Raw genomic sequence first — 27429 nt, 5'->3', positions numbered from 1 at the left:
TGGGGATATCTCATATTGCTGCCCTCCTGAGCTCTGCTTCTGTGACTCGGTGGGTACCTGTGTCAGAAAGTCCATATTGATGATGTCAAGCGAGAGCGTTGTGGATTTACAGTGGGGCCCATAAAGGCCATCCTATCTGATGTGTGAGATTACAGTGGGGCCCATAAAGGCCATCCTATCTGATGTGTGAGATTACAGTGGGGCCCATAAAGGCCATCCTATCTGATGTGTGAGATTACAGTGGGGCCCATAAAGGCCATCCTATCTGATGTGTGAGATTACAGTGGGGCCCATAAAGGCCATCCTATCTGATGTGTGAGATTACAGTGGGGCCCATAAAGGCCATCCTATCTGATGTGTGAGATTACAGTGGGGCCCATAAAGGCCATCCTATCTGATGTGTGAGACTACAGTGGGGCCCATAAAGGCCATCCTATCTGATGTGTGAGACTACAGTGGGGCCCATAAAGGCCATCCTATCTGATGTGTGAGACATTTCATGGTGAGGACCACGTGTAATCCTCCTTATAAAATTATAGAAGCGTTGGAGAAACGGTGAAAGCTGAAGCCTTTTATTAAAAAGAAAACAGAAGACATTTTATGGGCGACTCAAGTCCAACCCTGATAAAACTCACTCTAAATAATATTAACGGTACACACTCTGGGAATACTTTTACAATCAGCTTTTCAATCAACTTCTCATTGTAAACAGGATAAATGCTTTACCATACAACTGCTGTTTGCTTCACTGGCTTCACTGTACGATTTCAACATTTAAAATCAATTCTGCTCTTTCAAGCACCTCTCAAAGCTTAAGGGCCACATATCCGATCCTTCACTAAACTCTGCCAAAATCAATTCATATGTAGATGCGTAGATCATTTAAGTCGATTAAACAATATTTCGGTCCATTTAACAAGAATAGTCCCGGCACTGAGGAAAGAGCAAAAACTATACCTCTTGATTTAACTCAACACTAACTGAAAATCCTACCCTCTTTCAGTCTGTCTCTAATACATTCTATCACAAACTCTCTCCTTTCTTCCCTCTACAGTCCCCTCTATGAGATGGTCTCCTCTAGGATGAACTCTATGGTGTGTGGTACATCCTGTCCCTCTACCACAGTGACCGAGGGGATCTCATGTCCCTCCATGATGGCTGACAGGGAGGGGACAGAGATGGCCTGACCACCCAAGAACACCACCTGGGAGGACCCAGCCTGCCCAGAAAACATAGCCCCAGAGGAGTGCTCTGAGACGGGCACGGCCGGCACCATCACCCCCTCTGTGGTTCCATCCGTCTGGACGAGCAGAATGGTCTGCACCGCCGACTCCCCCTCGCCACCCAATCCTGTCCCTGTAGACAAGAGCACCCTCGCCCCTTCAGCCTCTACGTCGTTGGCTGTGGTTTCACCCGTTCCGTCGTCGTGGAGACGGATGTGTTTGTCGAGGTTGGAGCGTGAGCGGAAGGCTGAGGGGCAGCGGTGGCAGGTGTAGGGCGTCTCTCCGCTGTGGATGCGGGCGTGCTCAGTAAGACGGCCAGCCACACTGAAGGCTTTACCACACACCCAGCAGCAGAAGGGCCGCAGGCCGCTGTGGATACGCTCATGGTCCTTGAGGTGAGGCAGCTGGCGGAAACGCTTCCCACACGTAGAACACTGAGAGAGGAGGAGGAGGGGACGTGGGGAGTGGAGAGACAGAGCAGAGAAGAGGAGGAGAGAGTGCAGAAAGGAGAAGAGGAGAGAGGAGAGGCAGAGCAGAGAAGAGGAGGAGAGAGAGAGAGGGAAAGAGTGCAGAAAGGGGAAGAGGAGAGAGAGAGGAGAGGCAGAGAGTGAACAGAAAGAAAGAGGGAGGAGAAGTTGAAGAGGAGAAAGGTGGAAGAAGAGTGGAGGGGAGAAGGATGGGTAGGATTGGAAAACATAACGAGAGAACAAGGACAAGAGGAGAAGAGCGAACATTAAAATTCATAGATTTCATATCTTGAAAACTTATGAAAACATATTTTCTGAAACACTTCTCCAAATTTGTAGACAGGGCACTTCTGGCTGAAGAGGCAGAAGAATAGGAGGGGTAGAAAAACAATGTGTGAGAAGAGAGAGAGAGAGAGAGAGAGAGAGAGATCTAGGGAGGGCAGAGGACAATGGTAGGTAGAGATAAAGAACAGAAAGAGGGACACAGGGGACCGAACAGAAAAAAAGAAGCTGACAGAACAGAGCTGCACTACTACTGCAGGACATTCATCTTTTTCCACACAGCAGTGTTACCTGCCTGTCTGCCATACTGAATGACCACAGAGACAACGCCTACCATTAGTAGAACCAGAGGGAATCGGCAGGGACATTCTCACCAATAACTTTACAGCTTTGACTGCATTTTTTATTGAACTATAGAAGCCTGGGGCTGTTCTGCCACACATTGTGCCACAGTGAGCAGAGAGGCTGGTTGGTCCTGAGTTTAGGACGCTGCCCAATGGAGCTGGGTCCCAGAATAGTAACACAGAGGGGAGATGGTAGGCTCTAACTCAGCCCCACTCATTAATCATAGGAAGTGTAAAGAGGGAGGGAGGACACCAGCGGGCATAATATACTGGGGTGACCACAACCACAGCTTGTATTTTTTAGATGAGATGATTAGATTTGTTTATTAGTCACATGCACAGGGTCGCAGATGTCATTTGCAGGGTACAGTGACATTGTTAAGCTCCGAGCTCCAATGGTGCAGGTCAAAAAGAGAAGTGAATAAAACAATAATGATACATATTTACAACTGTAACAATGATACATTTCCATTGGGGGGTGGGGCAGGGTGAATGTCCATTGGGGGAGCAGCAGGGGGGAAGTGAGAAGTGAATGAAACAATAATAAAAGTAACCACAGGCAGAACCACGACCAAAGTCTTGTCCAGAAGGCCTCTTCTGCTTCTGAATAAAATTAACAATCTAATTGATCCCTTGTAGTAGACTGGTTTTAAATCCCCTCAGAACAAGACACACCATAACGAACGTCAGTCGTGCGCAGTAGATAACCCACCACACACACACAATCGATCATCTCCACCTCCCCACCCCTTTACCTCGAAGGGCCTCTCATCGGTGTGGATCCTCATGTGGACGTTGAAGGTGGAGGTGTAGGCAAAGTCCTTCCCACAGATCTGGCAGTGGAACCTCTTGGAGCCACGGCCCTTCCCCATAGTCCCCTGGCAGTGGGCCACAATGTGCTCCCCGAGGGCAGAGCTGGAGGCGAAGCGCCGTCTGCAGGGGGACAGGGGGCAGCGCAGGGGGGTCTGACCCGTATGGGACAGCCGATGGAGGTCCAGACCCTCCTGGGTCATACAGCAATGACCACACATATCACACTCCACCTGGATGAGCAGAGAGAGGGACACATCTATAAGGTATAACTAGTGTAGAGTAAGATCCTACTATTACAGTATCTATGTTTATAAGGTATAACTAGTGTAGAGTAAGATCCTACTATTACAGTATCTATGTTTATAAGGTATAACTAGTGTAGAGTAAGATCCTACTATTACAGTATCTATGTCTATAAGGTATAACTAGTGTAGAGTAAGATCCTACTATTACAGTATCTATGTCTGTAAGGTTTAACTAGTGTAGAGTAAGATCCTACTATTACAGTACCTATGTCTATAAGGTATAACTAGTGTAGAGTAAGATCCTACTATTACAGTATCTATGTTTGTACAGTGCCTTCACATATTCACACCCCTTGACTTTTTCCACATTTTGTTGTTACAAAGTGGAATTAAAATGGATATAATTGTAATTATTTTGTCAACGATCTACACAAAATACTCTGTCCAAGTGGAAGAAATATTAGAACATTTGTAAAAAAACATATATATATAAAAAAATATATCTTGATTAGACAAGTATTCAACCCCTTGAGTCAGTCAATACATGTTAGAATCACCTTTGGCAGCGATTACAGCTTTGAGTCTTTCTGGGTAAGTCTCTAAGACCTTTCCACACTTGGATTGTGCAACATTGAATAATTTAGAAAATAATAATGAGCCAAACTCTGTCAAATTGGTTGTTGATCATTGCCAGACAACCATTTTCAGGTCTTGCCATAGATTTTCAAGCAGATTTAAGTCAAAACTAACTCAGCCACTCCAGTGCAGATTTGGCCTTGTGTTTTAGGTTACTGTCTTGCTGAAAGATGAATGAATATCCCAGTGTCTGGTGGAAAATAGACTGAACTAGGGATGGGCATGAATAATCGTTGTCAAAACTCCATCTTTAACCAGAGGTCAATATTATTTCAAATACTGTAAAACAATTGTCAAAGTTTTGTCTTGAAACAACGTCAATTTGCTTTGACTGTTCCATACTGTCATGACGTGGCCCTCTTTGGGTATAGCAAGTACCATCCCCCTCTCTCTCACCACCTCTCTTCCCCCTACACCCAGGTTCTTTTATCTCAGGTCATAAATTGCTAGAGGAGACTCTCTCCTCATGGCCAGGTAGTATAGAGAGAGAGAGAGTCTCACAGGAGAACAAAGGAACTTCTTCTACATCACAGAACTAGAGAACTGAACAATATCTATGTTTTGGAGAATGTGTAAAAGGTCGGTGGAGAAGCCAGCTAAGACTGGTCAGTTTTGTTTCATGTTGTGACCTCATTGAAAGACAATACAGCCACATTACCATAACTCTGTTTATAAAGGAGCCTCCATTATGAGGTTTGCATCTAATTATTGTATAAAATGAATGAGTAAAGATGAAACTATTTGTGAAATTATGTAATTTGATTTTAAACCGTTAATGTGAGAGAATTGTACTCCCTTTAAAGTTGAACTAGGTCATTGACCTGCCCCATGAGCATAGACATTGATCTGGCGTCATGGGACAGCCCTTTTCTACTGTTCCAAATAAAATCCCCACCTGAAGAAAACCTCTTTAGACCACGCGTACCTCGGTAAGCTGAGGGGACAAAGGTTGAATAGAGACCACAAAACCTCTGTATAAGCTAAGGTTGTAATGGTTGTTGAATTCCTAACCAAACAACATGGAGCATTGGCTACACTGTGGAAATGGTTAAACTCAGACTATCGATACCGACAGAATAAGAGCAAATCTTCGATACTAATTACTAGTCTGCAGCTAGGAATTATGTCGACCTGGAATGCAAAGACCGACAACCGCCAAAACATCTATTCTATAAGAACATTTCTGAATGGGACTCTGACGTATCCATTCTAACCACGAGAGACGACTTGGAAGCAGATGGAAAGTTCATCCGCTCGTCTCTAACAGAAAGACGGACGATTCCAACAGAGATCTTGGACGACACACTGAGCGTCAATATACATTGATTGCAATGATTCCTGAATGAGTGAGGTTTAATGTGCAAAGGATTAGCATTTCAATCAATATAATTAGCAACTGTGTAGTGACTCTTGTAATTCCCGCCCTTCTCAGTCCAGACCCACTTCCCTTTGTCCACCAAGCAGTCATATCGGCTTAGCCCACTAGGGAACATCCCCTGTCATTTCCTTGTAACCATATCTACGGTTTGTTTGTTTATGCATTTATTTAGTTAGTAAATACATTATTAAGACAATTGATGTATGGATGATTCATGGTAAAGGCTGGGTTCGTGCAGATAATCAACAATTTACAACGTTCGGAATGAGACTAACGTGAGGTAAAGAATAATTAATTAATTCATTAGAAGACTAATTGATCAGATATTAAAATATCTGAAGAGTTATATTAGGAAAATTATAACTTTGTAATCTGAAGATTTTCCTTGGTGCCCTGACTTCCTAGTTAATTACATGTACATGATTAGTTTTTAATCAAGTAATAATCATTACAGAGAATTGATTTGATAAAATAAGTCTTCACTTTAATGATGACAAAGACACGACAATGTGCACATGTGCATTTGTACAGTGGAGACCCGTCATTCAGGGCAGGTGGGGCAGAGCCTGTTAAGCTACAACAACAAAAAAATATATATAAAAATTACAAATAAATTGTTTTTTGTTGCGTGTTTTGCATGTTATTTTGTTATATGTGACATATCAGTTGCAAAACAATGTAAAAATATATGTATATATATAAAAATTTGTTAATAAAGCCGCATAAAAACGACTATTTTTTGCTTTGAGTAAGGCAGCTCCAAAATGCAGGTGTTTCAGCCTAGCTCAGTGCTTTATGTGGTGGAGGGGTAGCCGGCTGAAAATGCAGAGCGTATGGGTTGGTAATCTTCTTTAGTTGCACCATGATTGGCTCAGTGTTCTGTCACTCATGGGGACACCATGTCGACACAAAATTTACAGGGAGAGCTTGAAAGATCAAGACCCTTGAGTGCTACCATAGATTTACATTAGAAGTACCCATCCAAGAAGGATCAAAGTCATTGGCCACGGATAAAATGATGTCAAATCACGTTATATCTACCGTAGCTTTGATTGGACTGATCATGTCAACATCATACTTTCAAAGTCTTGGCTAGCAAGTTGGACAAGCAGTCTTCATGAATCACTTCGACCATTTACTGGCACATCCTTTTCAATCATTGTCATATGAAGAGAAATTATGGATAAAAAGTATCGGTGCTTATCAGCCATTGGACGTAAACATTAATTAACACAAATCCAAATCCAACAATGAGTGGTTTGGAAACCATCAGTGGCTAACTGCAAACGCTGCAAAGCAATCCCTATTTTGCTTCCCCTACCTGCTATTCGGTGGAGATGTTGTGTGGTGCAAGTCTGGGTTTAAGGGTTTATTTTCCAAGCTTAAAATGATAAACATTCACACGCAACACCATGGGCCAGAAAAGGTTGAATACATGGCCATGCTGTCAAGCCAGCATGACTTCTGCCGCGTTGAATACAACTGGAAATGCAGGAAATCTCAGACTTTATGAGTTCAACCTCTCCCTGACGGAGTCTGTAAGACCTACTGTACATGTTTCAAGCAGACAACCATAGTCCCTGTGCCCAAGGAAGCAAAGGTAACCTGACCAGTAGCACTCACGTCGGTAGCCATGAAGTGCTTTGAAAGGCTAGCCATGGCTCACATCAACAGCATCCCCCGGGATACCCTAGACCCACTCCAATTCGCATACCGCCCCAACAAATCCACAGATGACACAATCTCAATTGCACTCCACACTGCCCTTTCCCACCTGGACAAAAAGAACACCTATGTGAGACCGCTGTTCATTGACTACAGCTCAGCTAGTGACATTTAGAATTTGTTAGCCTAGGGTCTAGGCTATTACCTTAACCATAGACAGGTTTCACTCTGAAAATATTCAAAAACATTAGTCTGATAAAGAAAGAGCGTATTTTCATCAGAATCATTAAGTCTCTGACGAACCATCAAACAGGCAAAGTGTCAATACAGGACTAAGATGGAGTTGTACTACACCGGCTCTGACGCTCGTTGGATGTGGCAGGGCCTGCAAACCATTAGACTACAAAAGGGAAGCACAACCGAGAGCTGCCCAGTGATACGAGCCTACCGGATGAGTTAAACTACTTCTATACTTACCTCGAGGCAAATAACACTGAAACATGCATGAGAGCACCAGCTGTACCGGAAGACTGTGTGATCACGCTCTCCACAGCAGATGTAAGTCCTTTAGACAGGTCAACATTCACAAGGCCGCAGGGCCAGACGGATTACCAGGACATGTACTGCGAGCATGCGCTGACCAACTGGCAAGTGTCTTCACTGACATTTTCAACCTCTCCTTGTCCGAATCTGTAATACCAACATGTTTTAAGCAGACCACCATCATGCCTTTGCCCAAGAACACTAAGGCAACCTGCCTAAATGACTACCGACACGTAATATTCACGTCTGTAGCCATGAAGTGCTTTGAAAGCCTGGTCATGGCTCACATCAACAACATCATCCCAGAAACCCTAGACCCACACTTTGCATACGTCCCAAACAGATCCACAGATGATGCAGTCTCTATAACACTCCACACTGCCCTTTCCCACCTGAACAAAAGGAACACCTATGTGAGAATGCTATTAATTGACTACACCTCAGCATTCAACACCATAGTGCCATCAAAGCTCATCAATAAGCTAAGGCCCCTGGGACTAAACACCTCCCTCTGCAACTGGATCCTGGACTTCCTGACAGGCTGCCCCCAGGTGGTAAGGGTAGGTAACAACACATCCGCCATGCTGATCCTCAACACAGGGGACCCTCAGGGGTGTGTGCTCAGCCCCCTCCTGTACTCCCTGTTCACTCATGACTGCACGGCCAGGCACGACTCCAACACCATCATTAAATTTGCCAATGACAACAGTGGTAGGCCTGATCACCGACAACAACAAGACAGCCTATAGGGGAGGTCAGAACCTGGCCGTGTGGTGCCAGGACAACAACATCTCCCTCAACGTGATCAAGACAAAGGAGATTATTGTGGACAACGGGAAAAAGAGGATCGAGCACGCCCCCATTCTCATCGACGGGGCTGCAGTGGAGCAGGTTGAGAGCTTCAAGTTCTTTCGTGTCCACATCACCAACAAACTAACATGGTCTAAGCACACCAAGACAGTTGTGAAGAGGGCACGACAAAACCTATTCCCCATCAGGAGACTGAAAAGATTTGGCATTGGCCCTGAGATCCTCAAAGGGTTCTACAGCTGCACCATCGAGAGCATTCTGACGTGTTGGATCACTGCCTGGTATGGCAACTGCTCGGCCTCCGACCGCAAGGCCCTACAGAGGGTAGTGCGAACGGCCCAGTACATCACTGGGGCCAAGCTTCCTGCCATCCAGGACCTCTATACACCAGGCGGTGTCAGAGTAAGGCCCTGAAAATTGTCAAAGTCTCCAGCCACCCTAGTCATAGACTGTTCTCTCTGCTACCACACGGCAAGCGGTACCGGAGCGCCAAGTCTAGGTCCAAGAGGCTACTAAACAGCATCTAACCCCAAGCCATAATATTCCTAAAAATCTAGTCAAATGGCTACCCAGACTATTCACATAGCCCCCCCACACCACTGACACTCTCTGTTTGTCGTTTAGGGGCTCGTAAGCAAGCATTTCACCTGTTGTATTCGGCACATGTGACTAATACAATTTGATTTGTATATAAGGTATCATACTATTACAGTAGACATTTATATAAGGTATCATACTATTACAGTATATATATATATATATATATACATACATACATACATACATACAACACACAGTGGGGCAAAAAAGTATTTAGTCAGCCACCAATTGTGCAAGTTCTCCCACTTAAAAAGATGAGAGAGGCCTGTAATTTTCATCATAGGTACACTTCAACTAAGGCAGACAAAATGAGAGAAAAATCCAGAAAATCACAATGTAGGATTTTTTATGAATTTATTTTCAAATTATGGTGGAAAATAAGTATTTGGTCACCTACAAACAAGCAAGATTTCTGGCTCTCACAGACCTGTAACTTCTTCTTTAAGAGGCTCCTCTGTCCTCCACTCGATACCTGTATTAATGGCACCTGTTTGAAGGTGTTGTTATCAGTATAAAAGACACCTGTCCACAACCTCAAACAGTCACACTCCAAACTCCACTATGGCCAAGACCAAAGAGCTGTCAAAGGACACCAGAAACTAAATTGTAGACCTGCACCAGGCTGGGAAGACTGAATCTGCAATAGGTAAGCAGCTTGGTTTGAAGAAATGTGGGAGCAATTATTAGGAAATGGAAGACATACAAGACCACTGATAATCTCCCTCGATCTGGGGCTCCACGCAAGATCTCACCCCGTGGGGTCAAAATGATCACAAGAACTGGGATAATGTCATATGGTCAGATGAAACCAAAATATTACTTTTTGGTAAAAACTCAACTCGTCGTGTTTGGAGGACAAAGAATGCAGAGTTGCACCCAAAGAACACCATACCTACTGTGAAGCATGGGGGTGGAAACATCATGCTTTGGGGCTGTTTTTCTGCAAAGGGACCAGGACGACTGATCCGTGTAAAGGAAAGAATGAATGGGGCCATGTATCGTGAGATTTTGAGTGAAAACCTCCTTCCATCAGCAAGGGCATTGAAGATGAAACGTGGCTTGGTCTTTCAGCATGACAATGATCCCAAACACACCGCCCGGGCATCGAAGGAGTGGCTTTGTAAGAAGCATTTCAAGGTCCTGGAGTGGCCTAGCCAGTCTCCAGATCTCAACCCCATAGAAAACCTTTGGAGGGAGTTGAAAGTCCGTGTTTCCCAGCAACAGCCCCAAAACATCACTGCTCTAGAGGAGATCTGCATGGAGGAATGGGCCAAAATACCAGCAACAGTGTGTGAAAACCTTGTGAAGACTTACAGAAAACGTTTAACCTCTGTCATTGCCAACAAAGGGTATATAACAAAGTATTGAGATAAACTTTTGTTATTGACCAAATACTTATTTTTCACCATAATTTGCAAATAAATTAATAAAAAAATCCTACAATGTGATTTTCTGGATTTTTTTTTCTCTCATTTTGTCTGTCATAGTTGAAGTGTACCTATGATGAAAATATTTTTAAGTGGGAGAACTTGCACAATTGGTGGCTGACTAAATACTTTTTTGCCCCACTGTATATGTATATATATATATATATATAAGGAATAACTAGTATAGAGTAGGCGGCCAGTGTACCTGTCCCATGGAGCGTCCCCGTCCCTGTCCCCGGCCACGGCCCACAGTCTTGTCCTCCTCTGAGCTGGTACAGCGCTGCAGATGGATGTCCAACACTGACTGGTTCAAGAACTGGGAGGAACAGTGGGGGCACAACACTGGCTCCTTATCTGGGGAGATGGGGTGGGCAGAATGAGTTAATTAGTTAATAAATGAGTGTTTATCACAGTCCAAACAGTGTCCGAGAGTGTACATGGGGTGGCAGGTAGCCTAGTAGTTAGAGCTTTGGGCCAGTAACAGAAAGGTTGCTCGATCGAATCCCCAAGCTGACAAGGTAAAAATCTGTCGTAGGCAGTTAACCCACTGTTCCTAGGCCGTCATTGTAAATAAGAATTCTTATCGGACTTTCCTCGTTAAATAAAAGGTTAAATAAAAATACAATAAAAACATGAAATCAGTTGAAATACACTAAACATGGAAAGGACAGGGATGTATAGATTGAGTGGGTATTTAGACAGTCACATGCCCTGGTCACAGGCCCCTCCTGTCCCTACCCACCAAAACACACACTGGGTTACAGGGTATTCTGTACTGTCATCAATCAGTATATGCTACAGTATGTGGCTTAAGGTAACTTATTTATAGACACACAGACAGACACATGCACTACTGTTGGCAGTCTGGATGTTGGTAAACACTCTCAGGCTCTCTGTCTGTTTCTGTGTAGCTAAAGGAGAAAAAGAAGATGAGAGAAGAAGCTGAGCTTTGATATTTCCCCATCTTAGCCACCGGCGTCTACAGTTACCATGGCAATGCCAACCCAGCAGAATTCTCCCTCCCGGCTGGAGCGTTCACCAGTCCCCCCTGAGGAGCCCTCCGTTGAAACATTTAATAAGGAACCTCTCCATCAATAGATCATTAACTAATAATCAATGAATCAATTCCAACCAATCACATATCTCTCTCTCTCTCTGAGATGCGGTCATTTCTGACGCCGACCGCACCGATGAGGTCAGCTGCAGCTACGTTGCCGCGACCCATTATTGGTGGGGTCGATTCGATAGACCAGAATTGGAGGATCCTCCATCTTTTAAATCCCCAGTTTGGGAACATGTAGGCTTCCCAGTAGATTACAGGGGTGATGGATAGAGTTGTGGATAAAACGGTAACACTAAGTCGCCACTCTCAACGAGAATAGCCTATGTAGCTAACAACACTTCAAATATGTTGACACATTTACGGCAACATCAGTGGGCCCCAGTATACCAGAGTAAGATGGAAACGCAAAGAAACTACACAACATCGTTTTCCCTCTGCATTCAAGTAGCCCTTGGCAGCTGATTCTGAACGAGCCAAATAAATTACAAGAGCGATAGATAGGCTATGTTTATATTTTTTACCATCTTTGGTGTATAGCTGTGGGTATGCATCCATTCCCGGTGATTTAGAATAGGGGGTATTTACTCCTCATGAAAGTGCTCGAGCCAGGTACGAACTTCCCACTTGCACCCAATTCAGCAAACAGGTTGTACCCGCTCTATATAGACAAACCAAAGCTGAAGTTCTCAATGAATTGGTCAATGCACCCTGTGTTGAGCTTATAGTGACAGCCCATCACATTACCCCGGAGTGGGAGATGTACCACGCTTCAAACACACATTGGACACTGAAGGAGGCAGTATCACGGTGCGTTCATAACCAAGCGGGAATTTACCGCATACAACTGGGAATAATCCACTTGAACGGAGTAATTACTATTGGGAAACTGGTCTATCATCCTGAGAATCCACTTTTCCCACATGGTGACCTCTGACGTCACCTACTAAGGAAATGACCTCTATAACAGCATTTTCGGCAGCTAAATCCAACAAAACATTATTTATAAAAAGCAATCTATTAGTGTGGTTTTTTAATTACAATTTGTTTACAAGTGTGATAGCTGTACTTTTAGTTTATGGTTGACACAGCTTGTTGGCCATTAACTGATCCTTTTTCTCAACGAGTTCAAATCACATGAGTGCATCCAACTGGTATTTACGACTTCACATCTGGTAAATACCCACCTTCCACATGGTTACAAACACAACATCTGAGTGGAAACTTGAGGGCCAACATAACAATCCGGCCATTTTCCCCCTGAACAGAAACCGAATCGTGACCACAAAAATGCAATACCTACCGAACCATAAGTTTGGTGAACAATTATACCCCTAATTATTACTAAGGCGCATGGATTACTTCTGCATACTTAACATGGAAATCAGCTCCATTATGAACAGCTTCACTAATTCACAGCCACACATACACACTATATAATCACCACTGTCCTTATAATCTAATTCATTATGATCTAAAAGGCTAAACTGATCCTAGATCAGCACTTCTACTCTGAGAAGCTTGGATACAGGCACTGGTCTCTGTCTCATCCAGTGCTTATCAGACACACAGAGAGGAGGGCAGCTGAGAGGAGAGGGGAGGAGCTACCTTGGTGAATGAGAGAGTGCAGGTCCAGCTCCTTCCTGCGTTTGAAGGCCTCTCCACAGACAGAGCAGGGGAACGGGTGGCTGGTGTGGAGCAGTCTGATGGACAGAACACAATGAAGGGAAGAGAAAAGGGAAAGAAGTGTAAACAACTAATATTAATAATACACTTCTGAATAAATTACAAAAATGTTTTGGGGGTTTTTCAGAGCAGAAAATGAAAAAAAGAGAGGGATAAAAACAAAGCTATAAAAAAACGAGGGCTATAATACAGTACTGCAATGAGCAACATGTTTTTCTTGGAAGCTGAGAAAGAATTAAAGCTGTGAGGAAGAGGGACAAAAGGAGCACCACCATCATCAACACTATTAGTACCAGTGAGCTGCTGCACATAACACTGCAGTGTGTCATTCGTAGATGCATGTAAGCCACGCTTCAAGGGCCCACTGTAATCCTCATCCACAGAGGAGGAATAACACACACAACCACATGCTGGCTATCACCTTAGTGTCACAGTATTAGGATTACCTCCAGACCTGTGTGCTTAACCATGTTGTTAAGCCTTTTAAGGTTCAATATGGAGTCATTAGGTGTGTCATATAATACAATGGCTGCAGATGAATGGGTGGTTTCAGTGTGTGATGAGATATGAGAGCCTATGTTTATCCATTCCATAATGGCAGGATATATCCCTGGGGAAGGAGAGGGAGGAGAACCACTGGGATGTATTTAACTGTCTGGATCAGTGTTGTGTTTGATCACTAGCACAGTGTTTCCCCGCCCTGGTCCTCCAGTACCCCCAACAGTACACAGCTTCGTTGTAGCCCTTGACAAACACACCTCATTCAACTCATTGAGGGCTTGATGATTAGCTGACAAGTTGAATCAGGTGTGTTTGTCCAGGGTTACAATAAAAATGTGTACTGTTGGGGGTACTGGAGGACCAGGGTTAGGAAACACTGCGGTGGTGGAAGAGTTCACCTAAACACATTTCTTCAGCAGTGGAGCTATTCAACTCTTAACTACAGTCCTGCAGTGTCATGGTTGTATTCTAGCCCAGCATTAAAACCCTCAGATTCCACTAATCAACCCTGGCTAGCAGGTGTTTTAGTGCTCACCACTAGCCAATGCATTACAAGCAGCTGAGTTAATGTCCTTGGTAACGATAATGTTCATCACACTGTCCTAGATGGTCAGTGTGGGCATCAGGCCAGCTAAAGAAATAATGAATCACTGAAAAATACATTGTGTTCTACGTATAATTTATGACTGATTTGTAAAGTACTTAACCCCATCGTTTAATATTAGATGGTAAACATAGTGTGTGTGCTGTGGACCACTTATAGCCCTATATAAACGGTCTGGTCGATCATCCCTTTGCACAGGGCTGACAATAAGAATCAATATTTTAGGCAAAGATGACCCTGAGAATTAAAGCTTCAGTCCAGGTCATCTCTCCACACCCCCCAGTGTTCGCTAATGAGAGGGGGTGTAGGGATACGGACTGTACCCTGCAGAGACACTGGGACTTCCTGCTTCGCGCCAACTACACATTGGCATACAGTTCCAAGGGTAACGTTCTATTCACTCTCTGATCACACCCTCCTATTGATCCCCGGATCATTTCTCCTGCCTCACCTCCTCCCTCCCCGCATCCCCCACCTCTAGTTCCTCAGCCGGTCTGTCTCCATCGCCTTGTCATCCTACCCCTTATCGTTATCATCTTAATTTACCGCCGCCCGCCTGTCAATCATCGCTGGCAAGGGCTCAAGGGCACTGAGGCATCTCTGTTAACAACTCGGATTAAATCCCCTCACTGTGTAGGAACAGGGTCCGGCCTGTGTTTGGGTTATGTGTAGCACATCTCCTGTTCTCAGTCCAGTCTTATGCTCTACTGTCACTGTAAATACAGTACTGTGGTGTGTTTGTTTCTCCCTGTAAAACATGGAGGGTTCAATCAAGGTAACTTACACATTGAAATGCGTCACCTGTGTTCCTTGTCTAATCTAGTTCTGTGAAACAGGCCTTTGGGGTTGATTTCAACCTGCACATTTAATTGAGTCACAGCCCAGTCACACCCGTCCGTACCTGTGCTCCTGCAGCTGTTGGTCAGTCTGGAAGCGAGCAGTGCAGTTGGGACAGGCGAACAGCTGGCTTTCTCCATCCTCCCCCTCTGGTGTCCTCTTCTGCAGGGATGTCATTGACACAGCACAACATCAGGGGAAACAACTAACAGCCTGTCTCAATGTTAACGTAGAGACAAATAGCATTCCTGAATTTCTCTGATCTTTAAGAGCCTCAGTGTGTACAGATATTTGTTCTAGCCCAGCAGCAACACACCCGATTGGGCTCGAACAAAACCTTGTTCACGCTGTGGCTCTCCAGGACTTGTCTGTGGTGTGTTCAGAGATGTTCTCATTGTAAGACATTCCAAAAACAATCAGGTAATCCAGGGCTATGTCCCAAATGGCTCCGCATTCCCTATATATTAAAAACTACTTTGACCAGAGCCTGATGGAGACCAGAGCCCGATGGAGACCAGAGCCCGATGGGGACCAGAGCCCGATGGGGACCAGAGCCCTATAGGCCCTGGTCAAACGTAGTGCACCACATAGGGAATAGTGTACTATAAGGTGCAGTGACCCCCCATGTCTGACCTTCCATCGGGACCTGCGGCGGCGGGATTTGGGCTGGCTGTGGGTGAGGCCGTGCCTCTTCAGGGCGCCCGGCTGGGAGAAGCGCTTGCCACACACGGAGCAGGGGAAAGGTTTGGTGCCCATGTGGGTCAGGCTGTGGCGCAGCAGGTTGGGAGAGGACGCAAACGACTTCTGACACACCTGAATTAACCAAGAAGAAGAACGAAGATGAATTTGATTGACAGAAGCCCAGTACAACATAGCTATTTCACATAGCACAAGAGCACTAAGATTTCATCACATAGATTAAACAGAAAAATAAACATTAAGTATATAATAGGAAGCTATTCCTAACTAACTCCTGCTACTTGTTGATACACAACTAGTTTCAGTCATTACCATCAATATTTCACAGCATTTTCAATAGAACACATGTCCAGTCTAGCAGTACCTTGCAGGTGAAGAGCTTTTCTCCGGTGTGGCTGAAGACATGAGCGCGGAGGAACCCCCTGCGTGTGAAGGTCTGGCCACAGTGGGGGCAGACGTGGGGGAGAGGGGTGCGGGACCAGTCCTGCATCAGCTTGGCTGGAGGAGGGAGGTTGGTGTCCGGTTGTTCCCCCACTACAGTCTTCTCCTCCTGCTCTTCCTTAAGGATGACTGGATTCACCTCTTTACCCTGGTCTTTGTTCTCTGCCCAATGAGGAGAGAGCATGGTCAGAAACTATTGACGGTCCGTCAAAATAACCTTAAACAATAGTGAAACTTAGCAATATTCCTTTTGGATTGGAATCAGTTATTATTCTATTTTTTACAGCAGAGTTAAGTCTTCCCACTATGTTGAACCCAGCTGCCACTGGGTCGAACCTACCATTGAGATCGTTGATGCTGCGTATCCTGATAGCAGGTATTTTCGCTGGCGAGCCTGACGCAGCACTGGACGAGGCGGCGGGTGGAGACAGCATCCTCTTGGGGGCGCGGGGGCTTCCCTGGGGGGGTGTGGCTGCTCCTGCCCCAGTCCCTGGTTCCCCGCGGTGCTGGCGTCGGTGGTAAAGGTACTGGGTGGTGTTCATGAAGCTCTGGCCACACTGGGAACAGTGGTGGAGGGGCTCGTTCAGGCCGTGCTTGTCCCTACGGTGGGCACTGAGCTCTGGCTCTTTACTGAAGCTGGCTCCACACTGGGCACACAGGAAACTCTGGACCACCTTGGGCACCTGAACCGGAGCACAGGTAGAGACAGTGGAAGTAGAGGAGGTTTCATTCTGGTTCTGCTCCTCAGTTCCATTGTTCTGGGAATCCGCCACCCCCGCTGTCTCCTCTTTAGACTCTTCCACCATCTCTTCCACCACCTCTTGCTGCAGTGTTACTATTTTGTAATCCTGGTAATCTGCATCCTGCATCTGTCCTCCCTGGGCCTGGGTTTGTATGACCCCCTCCTTGCCTTTCTCCTTGTGCTGCTTGCGGTGGTAGAGGAAGAGGGTGGTGTTGAGGAAGCTCTCCCCACACACGGTGCAGTGGTGCAGGGCTTCCTTGAGGCCATGCTGGGACTTGCGGTGGGTGACCAGCTCAGACACCATGCCGAAGCTGGAGCCACAGTCCACACACAGCAGGCTGGACGGGGGCTTGAGCTTCTTGGCTGCCTTTATCCTGTAGAAGTAGGATGTCTGCTCAGGGTTATCGGCTGGGAGGTCCTGGGAGGAAACGGGGTCTGGGGGGTCCTGGGAGGGAGTGGGGTCTGGGGGGTCCTGGGAGGGTGCGGGGTCTGGGGGGTCCTGGGAGGGAGCGGGGTCTGGGATGGACTGGCTGTCTGGTGCAGACTGGGCCTCTGTAGATGAATGAGCTGCCTGAGCCTGGATCTCAGAGGCTTTAGATCCAGTGGATTCCCCTACGCTCTCTGTTTCTGGCTCTTCCTCGCCTCCTTCCTGCCCTCTGTTGGTGGCGTTTGGCAGATACATGTGATCCAGGGTGGCTGATATGTCCTCTGCACTCATCCCATCCTCCTCTTTCTCTGCTGACAGCTGAGACTTCACTACATCCTGCTCCTGCTGGGTTTGTTGTGCCCTCTCCTGACTCCTTCCTCTTCCTCTGCCCCCTCCTCCTTCTTGGTCATCCGTTGAGTTTGGTTCGTTTGGTTCATCTGGACCCAGGTCCACCTCCACTTCAGCCTGACTGTGCTTCCCCTCTCCCTCTGGGGCCAGTTCTGATCCAGATCCAGAGCCGGTCTCTTCTGGTCCTGGTTGGGTGGGTCCTGCCTTGGTCTGCAGACACTGACCATGTTTTCGGTGCTGCTGCCAGAGGATCAGGGAGTGGAACAGGGCGTCACAGTCTCCACACTGGTACAGGATCTTGGGCTGATCTCCTGAGGAAGGCTTATTTGGGCTAGCCATGGCCAGACCTGGTGCACCAGAGCTGGGCAGCACAGAGGAGACACTGGCCTTGGTCTGAGGGGCAGGAGATGGAGCAATGGGCTGGGTATATATCTGCTGCTGGAGAGAGAGAAAAAGAGAATGTGAGAAAAGAAGACAAAACACAAGCTGACCAGTCTGGACAATAATGAGTTAATGAAAACATCAATATGTTTTGGTGTCAAATTTAAAGAACTCCACCTAACAATGGAGGTTTCCATGGCAGTACTGGATAGCAATACCATCACAGGTCAGCAGGTAGCCTAGCAGTTATATGGTTGGGCCAGTAACAAAGGTCGCTGGTTTGAATACACGAGCCGACAAGGTGAAAAACCTAATTTGCTCCATGGGTGCTGTACTACTATGGCTGAGGGATCAATGAGAGCAGACAGAGCAGTCTTGAGATCAACAGAGCCGGGGAGGGGGGGGGGGTAAGGACTGAGGGGCAGGGTGATGATAAATACCACAGGCCTATCAATTGAGTTCAGAGGGCCAGTCCGTGGCGTTTGAGAACTGCTCGTTGATCCATTAGGATGATAAGAACCATCAAGGTCGAGGTTAATGATGTGTTCCTTCAGGAGTGTCTTCATTCAAGCAGAGGCACCACTGTGGCGCATTCTGTTATTAGTAGCCTAGACTGAGTACTACCAGCTTGTTTCTACTTTTGGTAATTTGTTGGCGTCATTGTTGAAACATTTAGTATCGTATGTAGAAACAGATTGCTATTATGGATATAAACTGCTCAAAAAAAATAAAGGGAACACTTAAACAACACAATGTAACTCCAAGTCAATCACATTTCTGTGAAATCAAACTGTCCACTTAGGAAGCAACACTGATTGACAATACATTTCACATGCTGTTGTGCAAATGGAATAGACACCAGGTGGAAATAATAGGCATTTAGCAAGACACCCCCAATAAAGGAGTGGTTCTGCAGGTGGGGACCACAGACCACTTCTCAGTTCCTATGCTTCCTGGCTGATGTTTTGGTCACTTTTGAATGCTGGCGGTGTTTTCACTCTAGTGGTAGCATGAGACGGAGTCTACAACCCACACAAGTGGCTCAGGTAGTGCAGCTCATCCAGGATGGCACATCAATGCGAGATGTGGCAAGAAGGTTTGCTGTGTCTGTTAGCGTAGTGTCCAGGGCATGGAGGCGCTACCAGGAGACAGGCCAGTACATCAGGAGACGTGGAGGAGGCCATAGGAGGGCAACAACCCAGCAGCAGGACCGCTACCTCCGCCTTTGTGCAAGGAGGAGCAGGAGGAGCACTGCCAGAGCTCTGCAAAATGACCTCCAGCAGGCCACAAATGTGCATGTGTCTGCTCAAACGGTCAGAAACAGACTCCATGAGGGTGGCATGAGTGCCCGACGTCCACAAGTGGGGGTTGTGCTTACAGTTTGGCATTTGCCAGAGAACACCAAGATTGGCAAATTAGCCACTGGCGCCCTGTGCTCTTCACAGATGAAAGCAGGTTCACACTGAGCACATGTGACAGACGTGACAGTTTGGAGACGCCGTGGAGAACGTTCTGCTGCCTGCAACATCCTCCAGCATAACGGGTTGGCGGTGGGTCAGTCATGGTGTGGGGTGGCATTTCTTTGGGGGGCCGCACAGCCCTCAATGTGCTCGCCAGAGGTAGCCTGACTGCCATTAGGTACCGAGATGAGATCCTCAGACCCCCTGTGAGACCATATGCTGGTGCGGTTGGCCCTGGGTTCCTCCTAATGCAAGACAATGCTAGACCTCATGTGGCTGGAGTGTGTCAGCAGTTCCTGCAAGAGGAAAGCATTGATGCTATGGACTGGCCCGCCCGTTCCCCAGACCTGAATCCAATTGAGCACATCTGGGACATCATGTCTCGCTCCATCCACCAAAGCCACGTTGCACCACAGACTGTCCAGGAGTTGGCGGATGCTTTAGTCCAGGTCTGGGAAGAGATCCCTCAGGAGACCATCCGCCACCTCATCAGGAGCATGCCCAGGCGTTGTAGGGAGGTCATACAGGCACGTGGAGGCCACACACACTACTGAGCCTCATTTTGACTTGTTTTAAGGACATTACATCAAAGTTGGATCAGCCTGTAGTGTGGTTTTCCACTTTAATTTTGAGTGTTACTCCAAATCCAGACCTCCGTGGGTTGATAAATTTGATAATTTTTGTGTGATTTTGTTGTCAGCACATTCAACTGTGTAAAGAAAAAAGTATTTAATAAGAGTATTTAATTCATTCAGATCTAGGATGTGTTATTTTAGTGTTCCCTTTATTTTTTTGAGCAGTGTAGTTAAATCTCCATAGTTTTAGTAAATACTTTTTGGTTGCTTGTTTTGATGCCGCAAACTAACTAAAATCACCATTACAAGACATTTCAGTCATGTCTGATTTATTTCGTTTCAGAGTAAGTACTCACAACTCAGCGTTTTAGCTCAGTAAAGGAGCGGAGTTATAAAACCAGACTATGAAGCTTGAACTGCCGCTGACACCGTTCTTATCCAACGTGGCAAAAACTAATCCTGCGGACCGCCCGGGGCTCTTGAAATAGCGTCATGTATGTGTGTATTCATATGTTCTTGATGAGAGAGCATTTTCAATGTGACGCTGGTGGTTGAGTCACTGTCTCCTAGAAGGACTAGAGACAGGAAACTGTGTCTACAACCCAAATAGCATCCTATTCCTTAAAGTTCTCAACTTTTGACCAGGGCCCATAGGCCTGTTTGGTCAGTGAAACTGGCTAGTGTGTATGGAGGCCTGTACCATAATGAATTGATTTAATTAACGATTCCAGAACTGGACTTCAACTCGGGAAGTGCACTAAAATATTACACATGGGTCAACATGTAATTAAAGTAACTGAGGGAGCACACCACTTTGCTGAAGTTTCTTTTTAATAACACTTAATCTTTCCCTCTTGGTAAGCAAGATGGGTAATAGGAATGTAATTAAATACATTCATATTACAAAGTGGTTCTACCACGGTGTTCATCTTCCTTTTTAATGCTAAAAAGCAAAGCTTCTAATTTCCTACTAGGCCTCTTCCATGTAATTACAGTTCTCTGCATCTGAACAAGTCAAGTTAAAAAAGGTTTGGTATAATAGCAGCCTACATTCATTTGAAATGTAAACACCCCCTGTTTTATAGCAATGTCGCCTTTAATGTTACACAGAAATGATGATAATCTAGCTAATGAAGTCTGAATGGTAGTAATCAGGCAGCTGACGGCAGAGCAGGGGCCAGAATGCCATAAGGCACTTAGGTTTTATAGAATGTTTCCACAGCGGATTCATCTGTGAGGAGGCCAATGAGCCATCCATCAGGAGGAGGGGTGGAGCTGACTGATTCATCTTTCACGCTCCTTTTCTCTCCCCACTGGCAACTCAAGATGCAATCTGCCTGTCACTCATGACACCACGCTTTATGGTTCTGAGCTTGACGAGACCGTCACCATGGGAGGCTGGGGACACGTTTCGGAGAGCGACGCTGGTAAACGTCACTCACGGTCGACGGCTCACTGTTTCAAACCTCCGAGCATACTGTAGCTGTCATTACGAGGTAGCGATACAGCGGAACAAGGACAGCGTTATTCCCTGTTACATAGTAACAGAAAAAGTATCTGTACATTGGAATATTATAACTCAATATTTGATGTAGAAAGAAATGTGATCCGTCATCTTATTTTATTTATATTAGTGAATATTGTATTGTCTATTTTTATCCTCTAAAAATAAACAAAACAAAAAACAAGAACAGTGCTGGTCATCTAATTTCCTATTATGACTCAAACAAGTGAACTGAAGATTCCTGGTTATGTATGTCTTAACAAAGGATCTAATTCCTTTTGTACTTGGTAGAATGCAGTGCAGTTTTGTAGGCTACAGAGCTTATCAGAGTCCAAAACATGTACGCGTCTGCACAGCAGTGTTCTAGAGTGTTGGACCGTTGGCTTTCATTTTTGAATTCTCAGCGAGGCTCAAGCTATTTTTCAACCGTCACCACATACAAACTGGAGCCTCGTTGGTTGGGAATTTTGAAGGAGCGCGGTCGTGTTGTGCCTCCCCCACAGACGGACCACTGGACTATCACGGCTCTGCGCGTGTGGACTTGGAATTATGCTTCAACCTCACAAGGCTCTCCAATTCACATGGGAGGCCTTGAGCACAATAATGGCGACACTATGAAATGTACACACTATTGCATTAATAAATTGTAATATAATAATATATGCCATTTAGCAGACGCTTTTATCCAGAAGCATTTAGCCTAGATGTGGAAAAGATGAGAAAAGTTTAATAAAAAGTTATTGTTTATCAATGTTCTAGACCTAGCCTATTTAGTTTAAATGTCCATGGAGTTTGAAGCTTCCACTATTACCTGAGTCTGTAGGAAGGGGATGGAGACGGGGGTGGGGGCCCCACTCCCCACATTCTCTGTGGTGCAGGTCAGCTGGTGGGCCAGCACCTCCTCCAGTGTGTCAAACTCTTGGTAGCAGGGGAAGCACATGTACACAGAGGCACTATCCATCGCCATACCTGCAACAGGGAGAGAGAGGAGATCTATCTAGACCAAAACAGTGCATTCAATTCAGGTTGGGTGTTCTGTTTTATGTCTGCAAGCAACACGTGAACGCAATTATTAGCCTATAGCCTAACTAATATGTTATTAACCATTGTGTTGTCTTAAGGGTAAAAAATGACCAGCCACTATGTTTAACAGCAGAGAAAATCCCCTAAATGATATTTTTTCAACTTGAAATTTGATGACTTTTCCTAGCGACCCCAACATCAGAAAAAATGAATCATCTCCTTTGTTCATATTTCCATGAAAGCTGTACACCACCAGGGTACAAATATTGTCTTAGGGTAATTTCTGACCCGGCAGTTATACAATCCTTTACACACCACAAAAACCACCAAGATGCAATGAGAAATTGAGATTATGTGCTACTGATTGAACTAAACATGAGTGCACGTTTCAGTGCCCAACAGGTCGTAGATCTGACTTTTTCAGATGTCCAGGAGGAATAAGAGAACAATGATTTAGAAGAGGAGGAGGTATCTGAAGAAGAAGATAGGGAAGAATACAACCCAGAGCATGATGCATCATCTTTAGATGAAGAAATCCCCCAAGCTGAAAGAGACATTTTTGTCAAAGAGCAGCAAAATAACATGGTTGGTGTCCACTGATTGTGAAGAAGGAAAACCCATATATTCACAAAGTGTGTAATGAATGACAGGTTGTTTCTTTGTGCAACATAGATATGGGGTTTAAAATTCAATTAAGCTGCTTTATTTTAGGGGCTTAGTGAAGGCAGGTCATTTTTTACCCTTAGGTCAAGGGGAGTATACAGAATGTTAAGGCTACACAAGGGTTAACATGTAAATGTAGCATATCCACCCCACCATACACACAGAGCTGATGCATCTAAATAGCATCATCTTTATTTGGAGACCGATTGAGAATGTGTTGTATTACCCCATGTATAAATGCTGGCAAATCCTCATTTAAAATGGGAACGATGTAAAAATATTTGATTTAAATCATGTTGTAAACATTGCCCTCTACTGATGGAAATTAGTATCTTCATGTGTTCCTGGGATTTGGTCAGACTGGAGATTTGAACTTTCAGACAAAATGGCAGTAGGTAATTGTAATTTTGTCCACGCTGGTGCTCCTAAAAGGTAGAGAAGGTATGTATATGTAACAAAACATCTGTAAAAACAAAAAAATGCAATGTTTGTTTTCCAAAGAGGGTTGATGGGTTATTAAAAAATACACTACTGACTTTTCGTCCTCAAGCTAGCTAGCAGTAGCCACCGCAGCCAATTTGGAATAGCATTGTCATTTCAGTGGACATGCCATTCCATAATGGCTGCTGTGACTACTGCTATCTAGCATGAGCACGAAAATGACTTTTCTGGGAAAACTAGCAGAATTTCCATCTTCTCGGTGGAGCCGTGTGGATAAAGGTAAAATTAGGAGTACAGTAGCATATCCCATCCATGCATAGAGGTACGTTTTCCGACCCAAATCTCGTGCTGGCTCCAGTGTCTTAATTATATCATGATTGCGTTCTGACCCCAGTGCAGATGTGTAAGTGTAATGGTAGAGTATCTTCTGGCAATAATAATCTATTCCACAATGGTATATGATTAGGTCATGATTGTAGGCTACTTTATACAGCTTTATAGTTTCCCCAACAGAACTACAGAGAATAACATGCAACACAATACGACAAACAGCTAATACCTTTTAGTGGAATTTTGTACTGACACATTGCAATACGTTCACACTAACTTGGAGTGTTTAATTAGTGAATGGCGCCAAATTAATGCCTAAAGTGATCCAGACTCCAAATCCCAGAGGTCAGCAATTTCGCTGTTTGCTATTTTATATGGTGGCTCACTCGCTGGTGACACTGGCAAGTTTATATTTGGTTTAATTTAGCCAACTAACGTTACTATAGTTAGTTGATGCAGGTTTGTGGGAATATAAATAACGTTAGCCTATTCTGTATTGATTGACAGCCAGCTAGCTAGCAACTAGCTAGCATTTCCGCAAACAAACAATTCAAGCAACGTTTAGCTACATTACCACGATTAATATCACATTAAAACTGATTGAGCTTTATCAATACAAGTCAGTTGTCTGGTTAGCTAAACTAATCCACCACTGTCTGCCAGCAGTCGCTCTGAAGATATTTTATGTGCTTTGTAAAAACGACGAAGAAGGGTGGCATTCACTTCTTCTGTGGTGTAATGGCGGCTGCAGTTTCGATGTAAACGTTGGATGTCTCCCCCCGTTGAGACTCCGCGAAAACAGAAATCAGTCCCTGAAATGTTGTCCTGGCTGAGGTCACATTCCATCCATAAAAAGGGAATTAAGTTAGATAATTACAAAATAACAACTCACCGAAAACTGAAGCCGTTATCTCTTGAAGAAACAAGTTGTGTTATTGTTCCAACATGTTAACAAGGCTTGAGCGGATTGGCTGTCTGCTCTCTCGTACGCCGTACACCAATGGCATTCGACTACACTACACAAAAGAACGCATGCCTTTGGTGCAACGTGATGGCTGTCAAAAGTCCCAAACAGGGCACTTAAATTGTTATGGTTTTTCTGTTTATCAACTCGGTTTTCAATAGTTTTTGTTGCAAATAAGATAGAACATGCAACTTTCATTTAAAAAAAATAATGTTTGTCACACACCAGAAATATGCAGTGACATGCTTACAGTCAGCCATAGTAGTACTGCGCCCCTGGAGCAAATTAGGGTTAAGTACCTCGCTCAAGGGCACACATCGACAGATTTTTCACCATGTGTATTCGAACCAACAACCTTATTGGCGCAACGCTCTAACCGCTAAACTACCTGCCGACCTACCGAATTAGTTGGAACCTTTTTGTTTTTATGTAAACATCTTCTTGGAAGTTGAGCTGTAATCACAACATGATCATGATGCAGCGTATGGCTTTGTGCTATTCATTCATAAAACCTCTGAAAGTCTTGAGCAAGGGCACATCAACATATTTTTCAGTCATGTTGGCTTAAGTATTCAAACCAATGACTTTTCGGTTACTGGCCCAGTGCTCTAACCAATAGGCTACGTGCCACCCTACCCAATTAGTTTGACCTTTTATTTTTTTCATGTACATTTCAACATGATCATGATGCAGCTCATGGCTTTGTGCTATTCATTCATAAAACCTCTGAAAGTCTTGAACTAAGACCTCAATCAATCATGTTTTCATCTTTAAGCCCACAGTAACTGAATGCTTATCTATTCCTCAACAGGCTGCTGAAGCACCATGATTCTGCCCCGTCAAGCATTATATCCAGTAGTTGGTAGAACGTATGAACTGTCCCACAGCATTTCTTCTCTCCCCCGGGCTGTTCGGGAGGACGACCGGTTCCTTCAGAGTGTTTAACCCGGCACCAAATGGTATTAAAGAGGCGTCCGGGCACACAGCCAGGGGAGGGCCAGCTAGGGGCCACTCAATCGCCATGGAAACTGCAAGCTGCTTAACATGCTGCAGAATAACATTATTCATCCTTGACGCATTGTATGACGAGTGGAAACATCCCAGACATGTTCTGCATTGAGGGATGTGGTTCATATACTGGAGAGCCCCTGCTTACCGCTACACTCCGTCTGTCCTCCTCATTCGCTCTCCTGTTTCTAGAGACACTTCTTGTCTCACTGAGCTACTGCTGTGGAGCTGATGGAGCTAAGCGGGTCAGACAAGGCCTCTTCCTGTTAATTCAGTAGTGCTGCCGCCTGGACCTGAGGGGCAGATTTAAACTACAATGTTCACTAGATTTCTCTAAAGCACTGGGAGGCAAAAATTCTGTAGAATCCCATCTATAATTTATGTTGAATATAGAAAAAACAGATGCAGCCAAAAGGTTCAGGAATACCTGGCGACCAAAATGAAATCCTGCCCTCCTTGGCAGTCCAGGTTGAATCATGTTGGATGGAAAAGTTAGAACTAAGAACCCCTCTGAGACCAGTCCACAGGAAAGACAGGTTTGAAGTGTGTACTGATCTACAAGCTCTAGAATAGTTATGGAATAGTTCAAGGGTATTATATATGTGACATATCAAGTCTCACCAGATATCAACTGGGCTCTTAAAATCAGAAACAGTAAGGGTGGATACATCATGACAACACCATCAAATGTGCAGATTAAAATATTAAGAATATTTTGATCTGCCTGCCTATTAATCTGCCTATAATGCCCACCTATTCATGAGCCAATGACACCACCCTCCCTTCTGCTCTCCCATCTGTCATTTCATTAACTAGAGGCATTTCATCAAGCAAGGTATCATTTCACTGACATTTGTGTGGTTCCAATAACTATTTTAATTTCATCCTTCCAAGCCATTTGCGTGTTCAGCCACCTGGCTCATGTATACATTGGGGTGGCCTTTCATTAGAGATTTTCCTCCATGATCCTAGCTGTGCCAAAATTCATGAAATACTACGATCTCTCAAGCAATAATGCTTTGATAGGAGTAGTAAATGTCAGATACTACTACAGTTCAAATTTTGGTCAATGGGGTTTAACTCCACATGACATTTGTTGAAGCAGAAGTGACTGTTTCATTTGATTAAAATTGTCTTTCTAGTGGACTTATTTGACAATACTGCTTAACTCAGTTGTATCCTTTCAGATTAGTGGGCATAAAGGAAAGGTGACGAGCAAAGGAAGCGACTCACATTGGCCAGCCCTCCATGGTGACGGTCTCCTCAAAGCTCAGAACCATAAAGCATGGTGTCATGAGTGAC

The 27429-nt window shown here is 44.9% G+C and overlaps 1 protein-coding gene across 5 annotated transcripts; it reads right to left on the bottom strand.

Annotated features, from left to right (window-relative positions):
* Window positions 1–556: 556 nt before the first annotated feature.
* LOC110509786 (zinc finger protein 658B) lies at window positions 557–25651 on the bottom strand. 5 transcript variants are annotated; one of them, XM_036969377.1, is made up of 10 exons: window positions 25520–25651; window positions 22510–22667; window positions 16602–18216; window positions 16185–16423; window positions 15755–15934; window positions 15186–15283; window positions 13102–13196; window positions 10639–10787; window positions 3072–3359; window positions 557–1657 (listed from the first exon to the last, which is right to left on the bottom strand). In XM_036969377.1, exons 2-10 carry the CDS (start codon window positions 22663–22665, stop codon window positions 1061–1063), a joined length of 3417 nt encoding a protein of 1138 aa, XP_036825272.1. In that variant the 5' UTR covers window positions 22666–22667; window positions 25520–25651; the 3' UTR covers window positions 557–1060. The 5 variants fall into 5 exon arrangements, with proteins under 5 accessions (XP_036825272.1, XP_036825265.1, XP_036825257.1 ...); XM_036969370.1 differs by lacking the exon at window positions 25520–25651 and adding an exon at window positions 25048–25434 and having other exon boundaries at window positions 22510–22691; XM_036969362.1 differs by lacking the exon at window positions 25520–25651 and adding an exon at window positions 25048–25434.
* Between the last annotated feature and the right edge of the window lie 1778 nt (window positions 25652–27429).

The sequence above is a fragment of the Oncorhynchus mykiss genome, chromosome 3 (genome assembly GCF_013265735.2).
Source record: "Oncorhynchus mykiss isolate Arlee chromosome 3, USDA_OmykA_1.1, whole genome shotgun sequence".
Taxonomy (NCBI): domain Eukaryota; kingdom Metazoa; phylum Chordata; class Actinopteri; order Salmoniformes; family Salmonidae; genus Oncorhynchus; species Oncorhynchus mykiss.
This window is presented reverse-complemented; position numbering and strand designations above follow the sequence as displayed.